The sequence below is a fragment of the Boleophthalmus pectinirostris genome, unplaced genomic scaffold (assembly GCF_026225935.1).
Source record: "Boleophthalmus pectinirostris isolate CB_2022bp ecotype Guang Dong unplaced genomic scaffold, ASM2622593v1 HiC_scaffold_7, whole genome shotgun sequence".
Taxonomy (NCBI): Eukaryota; Metazoa; Chordata; class Actinopteri; order Gobiiformes; family Gobiidae; genus Boleophthalmus; species Boleophthalmus pectinirostris.
The window spans coordinates 1,367,493-1,375,885 of record NW_026571473.1 but is presented as its reverse complement, the minus strand read 5'-3'; the positions used below and the strand labels follow the sequence as shown (position 1 = coordinate 1,375,885).

The 8,393-nt window shown below is 39.2% G+C and overlaps 1 protein-coding gene across 1 annotated transcript; it reads left to right on the top strand.

Annotated features, from left to right (window-relative positions):
- Nucleotides 1-2,430: 2,430 nt before the first annotated feature.
- On the top strand, nt 2,431-6,510 carry LOC129412079 (leucine-rich repeat neuronal protein 2-like). The gene is made up of 4 exons (XM_055165045.1): nt 2,431-2,471; nt 3,701-3,921; nt 5,319-5,414; nt 5,884-6,510. The coding sequence occupies exons 1-4, from the start codon at nt 2,465-2,467 to the stop codon at nt 6,091-6,093; spliced, it is 534 nt and encodes a 177-aa protein (XP_055021020.1). The 5' UTR covers nt 2,431-2,464; the 3' UTR covers nt 6,094-6,510.
- Nucleotides 6,511-8,393: the final 1,883 nt, after the last annotated feature.

The following is an 8,393-nucleotide window of genomic DNA, read 5'->3' as shown; positions in this document are numbered from 1 at the left end:
TTTAGATCTAGTTTAGACCTGATTTTAGTCCTGGTTTAGTCCTAGTTTAGATATAGTTTAGACCTGGTTTTAGTCCTAGTTCAGTCCTGGTTTAGACCTGTATTAGTCCTTGTTTAGACCTGGTTTTAGACCTGTTTTAGACCTGGTTTAGATCTGGTTTAGCTCTAGTTTAGACCTGGTTTAGTTTCCGGCAATGAGTGAAATTACAGAGAAAAAAAAGGGGGGTGGGGATATAACCCAGAATGTGAAAACAGTAAAATACCGCCATGTAATCCATTTATTTCAACAAAGTAACTGTAATCCAATTACCACTCACTGAAACAGTAACTGTAACCGAATACAGTTACTCATAATTTGTACTCTGATTACATAACTCCAGTGCATGTAATCTGTTACTCCCCAAAACTGACCAGGTCCAAACCAGGTCCAAACCAGGACTAAACCAGGACTAAACCAGGACTAAGTTAGAGCTGTACCAGACCTGAACCAGGTCCAAACCAGAACTGAACCGAGGACTGAACCAGGACTAAACCAACCAGTTTTTCACTGGCAATTAATTATGTATTTTGATTGATTTATATTGATTTCTCTAACCCTTACAGAATCCTGAACCAATCCGGTGAATTTGTCACGTTTTAAGGTCAATTGTATTTGTTGAGCGCAGACAAGTTAGCCTAGATGTAGCCTGGGTGTGCTAACGTGAGAACCATCTCTGACTGTTGCCTTCTGTTTGGAATTTTGCATTCAAAGGAAAGCGTAAATGCACAAGGGCACATTTCTTTGAATAACCTCATCGTAATCATGATCTACGTATTGTTAAAAGGGTTATTTGCTACAGTATTGGTTGTTTTTTGTGTAACATAATGGTAAAATCCCGAAGCGATTAAAATATGAACATGTAAACTCACAAACCTCACGTTTTTCTTCCCAAAAGTCTTGTAGTCCGAGTGTGAGAGGGCGGTCAGTACAAGTCTGCTGGAAATAATCCAAAGATCTGGCTGGTTTTGGTCAAAATGTAAGGATAGTTTTATAAGCGCTTTTTCTCGTCTCGAGTAAAGTTTGCAAAGTTTGCAATGTTTAAAAAAACGCACATAGCAACAAATATAACAACAGCACGCACGTGCGCACTGACGTAAGCACGTAGCGACTTGGCGTGTTCTACAGTCTATATGTAACAAAAAAAAAAAGTGGGTCAATGATTTAAAATATTGTTAAAAACAACAACAATTTATTTCTATCATTCTGTTAAATTTAAAAAAGAATTCATTTGGTACAAAAGGTATAAATGCTAAAAATTGTACAATTCCATATTTACAAGTTCGTTGTTCTTGTTTTGAAATAAAGTCATGGAGTAAGGACGTGAACTGCGTCTCTGTCCGTCACTGTCTACAAAAAGCAACCACGTATCTCTCCCACACTGTCGGAGTAGAGGGCACAACATTTTGGAGGCACCGCTGGGGGCTGAGGGAGCGTAACACAGAGGAGGGAGTCATCCAGAGACTGAAGGATGAAAATGGAAGTTATCCTGTTTTCCACCTAAAAACACTGATCTCGTAACATCTATAGCCTACAATACAAGTACTAAACACACATCCATGTAAAGTGTAAGATACTGATTTGGAGGACATGTAAATAGACCTGTATAGACCCAGTGTTAACCCCAATTCGTTTTTTGAATGTGAGCTAGCTTAGCGTTAGCCATCTATCACCGCAAACGATGAAATACCAGGAGTGTTTTTGGAGACCTACAACCACTCAACTACACGTGAGTAACACCAGAGCCTCGATACAAAACATTGCCACATGTAGAATTGTTTTTGCGTAGTTCATTGACGTAGCGATTAGCACTAAAATGAAGTAATATGCTAAGAACCACGTAATAAACATTTGGTAAATCGAACGCTATGCTGGACAATGATACACTAAAAATAAAGAGGGCCACAACAGTTTGACAAGAAACCCCTCGATTTATTTCATCCAGAGCCACACAAATCCTGCATACAGTAACTTTAAAGAATAGCACTGATTGACACATATAAGTAGACTGTGTCCTCAGCATTAAGCACCTCACTCCTGGAATAACTCTGGCACTTTGTGTCAGGACCTGATACAACTTTACATTTGTTGTCCTGAGTATATATTTAATGCATACCTTTATACATGGTTATGCTATTACCATGACACAATGTGTTTACAAGTGCACACCTCACTGAATGTGTAAATGTAACGTGATGTTATAGCGAATCAAGCTTGTCATTTTGGCTAAAGTCTGCAATTGCTGTAGTTCATTTTATTTATTTATTTCATGTCTTCAGGTGGAAAACAGATGCTGTTAAGAAACCCCCAAGGTGCGTTTGCTTTACAAAAACTAGTTTTCAGTTACTGTGTGTTATGCACACTCATGTTATTGATCATATATTTGGCAGGTGACAGCAAGAATGGAAGAAGACCCCAGCCAACCCACATGCACGGTGAACCATCCAGGATTTGGGCCTGTGTGTCTCAGTATATACTCCCTTCAAAATGACATTAACGTGTACAAAGCACAGTTTGGACCAGAACATCAGCAATGGTACAGTGAGTTGACTTTTTCAAAATGGTACCAAGTTATTGTCAAACAAACGCTAAACATTATAATGAAAGTACAATCAAATAAAACAGATGGTTATGCACATTGCATCAATAAATACTTAAGTACAAACACAAATATAAAAATATTTCACAAAAAGTATTGCACACCATGTAACTTCTTTTATACTTCAGTTTTGCTACAAGCACACACTTTTAAAAAACACAAAATAGAGTAACTCTAAGTACTGCACACTGTATACATTTAAATACTGTATATATTTACTTTAGCAAACACAACTCTACAAAGAAATAACTAAATACACAAACAAATAAATAGAATAAATAAGTTATTGTATACTGTAACTATAACTTCTTTTTCACTTCTGCACACGTAAAGAAACACAAACATAAATAGATAGAATAAACAAATAATTATTGCAGGCTGTCTAATCACTTCTATATGTGCTTCATTTGTTCCTCTTGAACTTGAGAACAACATCCATATTCCCTTGTGTTCTCCAGTTGTGCACAGAATCTGTTGGCACACACTGCTGTCTGGATCCAAAAAACTACACCCTTTCAAACCGATCAGTACCTGGTAGAAAAATAATGTTATCATTTATATTACATTTTTTTTCAAATATTTTCTCATTATAACATCAAATATTTGAGTAACTTATGTAATTCACAGTTCTGTTTTTACGGTATTTAACCCTTAAGAATAGAGACAGATTTTGAATAATTAAAGATATAATCAAAATAACAAGTGAGTATCTGGTGTTTTTTATTTCAACAAAAAGGTTCAGATAAATACATAAACACACTACATTCTGGTGTTGTGTCTTTGGGCACACTACTACTTAAAGCTCTTGTATTATACAAAATTGACTCTTGGAACTCTTAAAGAGCTAAGAAAAGTTAAATATTGGTGCACACAATGCACCTTTAATATTTGAATTTTTTTGAAAAGTCTGTGGGAAAATTGTATGGGAAATTGTACTTCCAAAGCCAGAGTGATCACTGTTGGACTCCACTGTTTTAGAAAGACATTACAGAGTGTAATGCTGTTATCAGTGGACTCTCAGTTTCCTGTTTCAGTTGAGTCTCTCTCTTCTCCTCTTTCTCTCAGAGCCAGTCCTGACCCAGACTCTGACCCATGATGCACCTCTCCTCCGTCTCTCCGCTCGTCTCTCTCTTCTACATCTCACGTTTTTGTTTTTCGCTCCTGTCGCCGTGGAGACAACAGCGAGGGGTTGCGTTGATGGCAGGGACAAAGATCACCGACCACTGATTAACTGCACCTCAGCAGGTTACAGAGACGTGCCATCGGGAATCGAACCAACAACCAAGGTCAGAAAACGCACTACTACTATAAAAGGGCTCATATTACACTATTTTCTGATCTATGTTCAAATGTTGTTTTGTCCCCCAAACAAACCTGGACCGATGTTTTATTTCATTCACAAATGTTTAACACACAACCCCTGCAGATTTAGTTCTTCTCTCTTCCACCTTGTGATGTCATGTGGTAATACAGGCTTCACTGTGTTTTTAAACTCCATACATTTTCACTAGAATCATTTGGACCAGTTCAGTCCTGGAATTTCAATTTTTTTTCTAAACAAAATATAAAAGCTAGCTGCTAACTTTTGAGGTTTGATGAGGTAGCAACATTCTAACATGGCTTAAAGCTCACAAGAGTCAATTTTGTGCAATCTAAGACCTTTAAAGGTGCATTGAGTGTTTTTTTTGTTTTGTTTTTTTTTTGCTGGAGGGCTTTTAGGTGGAACTACCCATTTGTCTCCATGGAGATGCTATTCCTTTGCCTGGACTGAAATGCCAACTATATTGCCAAGATTAATTACCGTATATTCCGCACTATAGGGCGCGTTCTTAGGCCTCCAACCCCATCAAAAAACGACTGCGCACCCTACAATCCAGAGCGCCCTATACATGAATCCACTCGGGAGTCCCAGCACGACTTCAGTAAAGCACGCAAACACGCACGGAGCAGACAGCGACTGCACAGCGAAAAACACCCGCAGCCACACTCAGCACTCCACGCCGACAAGGAACGGAACGGAGGAACGAACCGAAAAAGCGAGTGCAATGTGCCACTTCTAGACACAACTGAACAACTGAGTCACAGGCTGACAATCCAGCGGTCCCAGACAGGACCCTAACTACATGCCACAACTGAACAAAGCCCAGAGTCACCGTAAACACGCCAAACACAGTCCGTCTGACCCATCTAACTGTTGTGTTTCGTTTAAAGTCCGGTGTGGTTTATTTGTGAAAAAAGTTCGAAAATAGACCATTCTATAATCCAGAGTGCCCAAAATGCGGAAAATACTGTATTTTATTTCAGTTATTTTCAATTGCAAGCAAAATATCTTAAAAACAGCCATTCTCATTGTGATTGAAGTTGCCTCTCCACAGATCTGACCTGCAACTTGGGCTAATGGCACCACTAGCTTGTCTCCATGGAGAAAAATATAAAAAGTTTAATGACATTACTGTGGAACATTCCAGGCAAAACAAAAACATGTCTACCAGAAAATTTACAGAAAACACCTTGAAATAAAAAAATATTAAACTTGAATACACATATTTTATCTGTGAAGAGTGGGGCATTTCCTGTTGCCTTGTATGGGCAGTTTGATTTGACAGCTCTTGGCCACTCCCTGTTGATAAAAGTCCAGCGAAGTGTCTAATGCTTCCTGTGTCATTTTTCTGTTTTCTGTCAGGTTTTGTTGTTTCCTCAAAACCAGTTCTCACACCCGTCCTGGACCTCTTTCACTGTTTTCACCGAGATCCACGAGATCGACCTCAGCGGAAACCAGGTCTACTTATATTATGCATATTAATATTTTCTCTTATAGTTAACTCATGTTTAGAGATAATAATATTTGATAATAAAACCATGCATGAGCACTGATTCATAATTGTGTAGGTGCTGGGTTTTAGGGATCAGAGAGAGGCTTTTTAGCTTTAAACCAATTAAATTTCCTATTGAAACTGGCAACCCATTCTGTTTTCTGATTGGATAATAATCTTGAACCAAAACACCAAATTATATAACATTTTTATTGCACTTATCACGTATGAAAAACCCATAAAAGTGTGGTGGTAAGATACTGGAGTAGACTGACAGAAGCAAGGCTGACAATCTGCACCATCTGCCCGACCAACCACCGCCAATCTCTCAAGATACTATAGTGTGCATACTAAGATTTGGCAGAGTTTCTTGAACAAGTTGTTTGAATTGCTGAATTGAGATCTCTCTTCCAAACCTGTCTCCTGCATATCCAGATTCCTACCCTCACCCGCAGTGATGCTCCGATCCTGCCCAGCCTCGCAGTGCTTCGTCTGGGCTTTAATCAGCTCCGAGCGCTCCCTGATCACTGCTTCTCTAGGAGTCCAGCTTTGACCGAGCTGTACCTCCAAAACAACCTGATCAGCTCCCTCCAGGACCAGTCTTTCTCTGGACTCAGTAAACTCGAGGTGCCTGGTACAGTTTAGCAAACTTATTCTGTAAAATCAACTTATCAGAACTTGTAACCATGTTATAGTTTTTTAACCATTTACTAACCTTCTGAAGTTGTATCTGGAGTGATTCATGCATGTCTCAGTCATCTTTAATCGCTTATTTTCGAGATGCTATTTTGCCGAACAACCTCTGTTTTAACCTTCATAGTACACGCCCACTGCTCTCTTCTTCCTTCTCCAATTTTATTTTCTTAATCAGTGATACAAGTTTCGGTCCAAATATAAAAAGTGCTCTTCTCTAGTGTGACGTGTCTACATGAGGGGCTCACAGCATTTGGCGCGTTGTTGTCACGACATTTACAGCGATGTCAGCTCCCATTGAACAGCACAGTTTTCAGCAGACTTGTTTAGATGAATATAGTGATTTAAAATGGGGTCAGTCCATATGAAATCAGCCGCCCTCTCCTATGAGCCAGCTCAGATTTGGCTGAAAACCTTTCAAAACATTTCCAAAATTACCAAATGAAAGAATCTCACATTTTAGCTCAATCCCTTGAGTCATTCCTGAGTTATGGCCCATTGAAATTTTGGGGCCATGCTCACTTTTTTATTTAGAGCTTGTAAAAAAAAAAACCTTTGCATTCTTTATGTTTTGCGAAACCCACTCAAACATCTGGAGTGTGGTCAATATTTGATTTCTGTTGTCTGAAGCCTTGTCCTTGCAGCCGAGCCGTTTACTGTGCCACCAAAACCATCATAAACAATGTAGCCACAAATAATCTCCAATTGTCTTCCCTTATAACAAGCAAATAGTGTTTAAGGCTATTAAAGGTAATTTAAGTTTTCTAGCAGGTGGAAAAGTACCTAAGCTCCACCTAGAACGACCCATGAGAGCTCATTTTCAAAAATTCCGTTTGAAATGAAGGAAGTTAATAGTAGATGTTTTTATTACTTTAAACTAATCAGAATATGCCAAAGTTTCTCTGGTAAAAATTTGATCAACATCTAACTGTGCCCACACGGGGAACTGAGGGTCCAAAGAAGGGACCAAAAAGATCACATTTGGTCTGTGACCATATTTAAGACTCTACATCATCCACATGAAAGCTCAGAAAAGTGTGGGATTGTTGTCAGAAATGGTCATTCTCTCAAATATTCAATTTCAACAGTTGCTTGGAGTAAAATAGATCTTGATCCTCAAATGCTGAAAAAAAATAATAAAATTGAGCGGCAACCAAATGTGAGATTTTGGGGCCCCACAGTGCCCCCTTAACCCTTCCAGACCTAAGGGCATTTTTGGTACATTTGTCCTCGCCTAATTTTGCTATTAAACTCCCCTTTTATCCCCTAATGAAGTGCTATACACTTTTTTCAGTACAACCTGTTTTTCAAATCTGAATGCTGTAGTTGTGTCATATGGCTGTAAAAGCTTAGCATAGAATCAAAGGAAAAAAAAAGAAAATAATATTCACACTCCTTTATTCAAACATGTTTGACATAATAAAACTTAGTTTAGGGTCTTAGCTACAAAAGTGCAAAATATGAAGTTTGTAGGTATTTAATGTATTTTTGCCCTCAAAACAAAAAAAGCACTCGTCAAGTTTTAGTGCCAATCATGGAAGCAGTTCCTATCAGGCACCAGCATAGTGCCACATCACAGGCCTGCATTTCATGCATACACTGCTTCTTCCCCTGTGTTTGTCAGCATGCACACATGACAGCCAATGATCCTTGCCTGCTGCGGTCTTCCTGGTGTGGTGGTTAGTAAGTGTGGTGATGGAGATGAAGTACTGAGGAGTGGAATCTGGAATCCCTGCCCCTCCTCTGTTCAGAGGAGATCGTAGGTGTTGAAGGTGTTGAATGGTTCTGGACGGGTCTGGGGTTGTAACTGATGAAGCTGGGGAGACACCTGAAGTGAATGGCACAGGGGAATCTGGAAGCCTGAGGAACATCCTCTGACTCAGCACTAAACAAAGAAGAGGAAAAATGTTAGTTTGTGTAAAACGGTACATATGGACAACAAGTCTAAGTCTAGTGCAGGGGGCACAATGCACAACCCCATCCCCCACCCAAATGGTGTCAACAGATTTATGACCTCACTAATTAGGACATCCACACCTCCCAAACACTTCATCCACTTTACACATGTAGTTTGTAGCTCGTTATTATAAACAACAACATACATGTCATAAGTCTAGTGAACACAGGTAAACAGTTGTCTGGTTCACAATCTCATCCCCCACCTAAATGATTAACCCCTCACGCATCAAATAAAACTGTATCCAACATGCGTAAATAGGCATTACGCATGCTACTATTATGTATTTACGCCC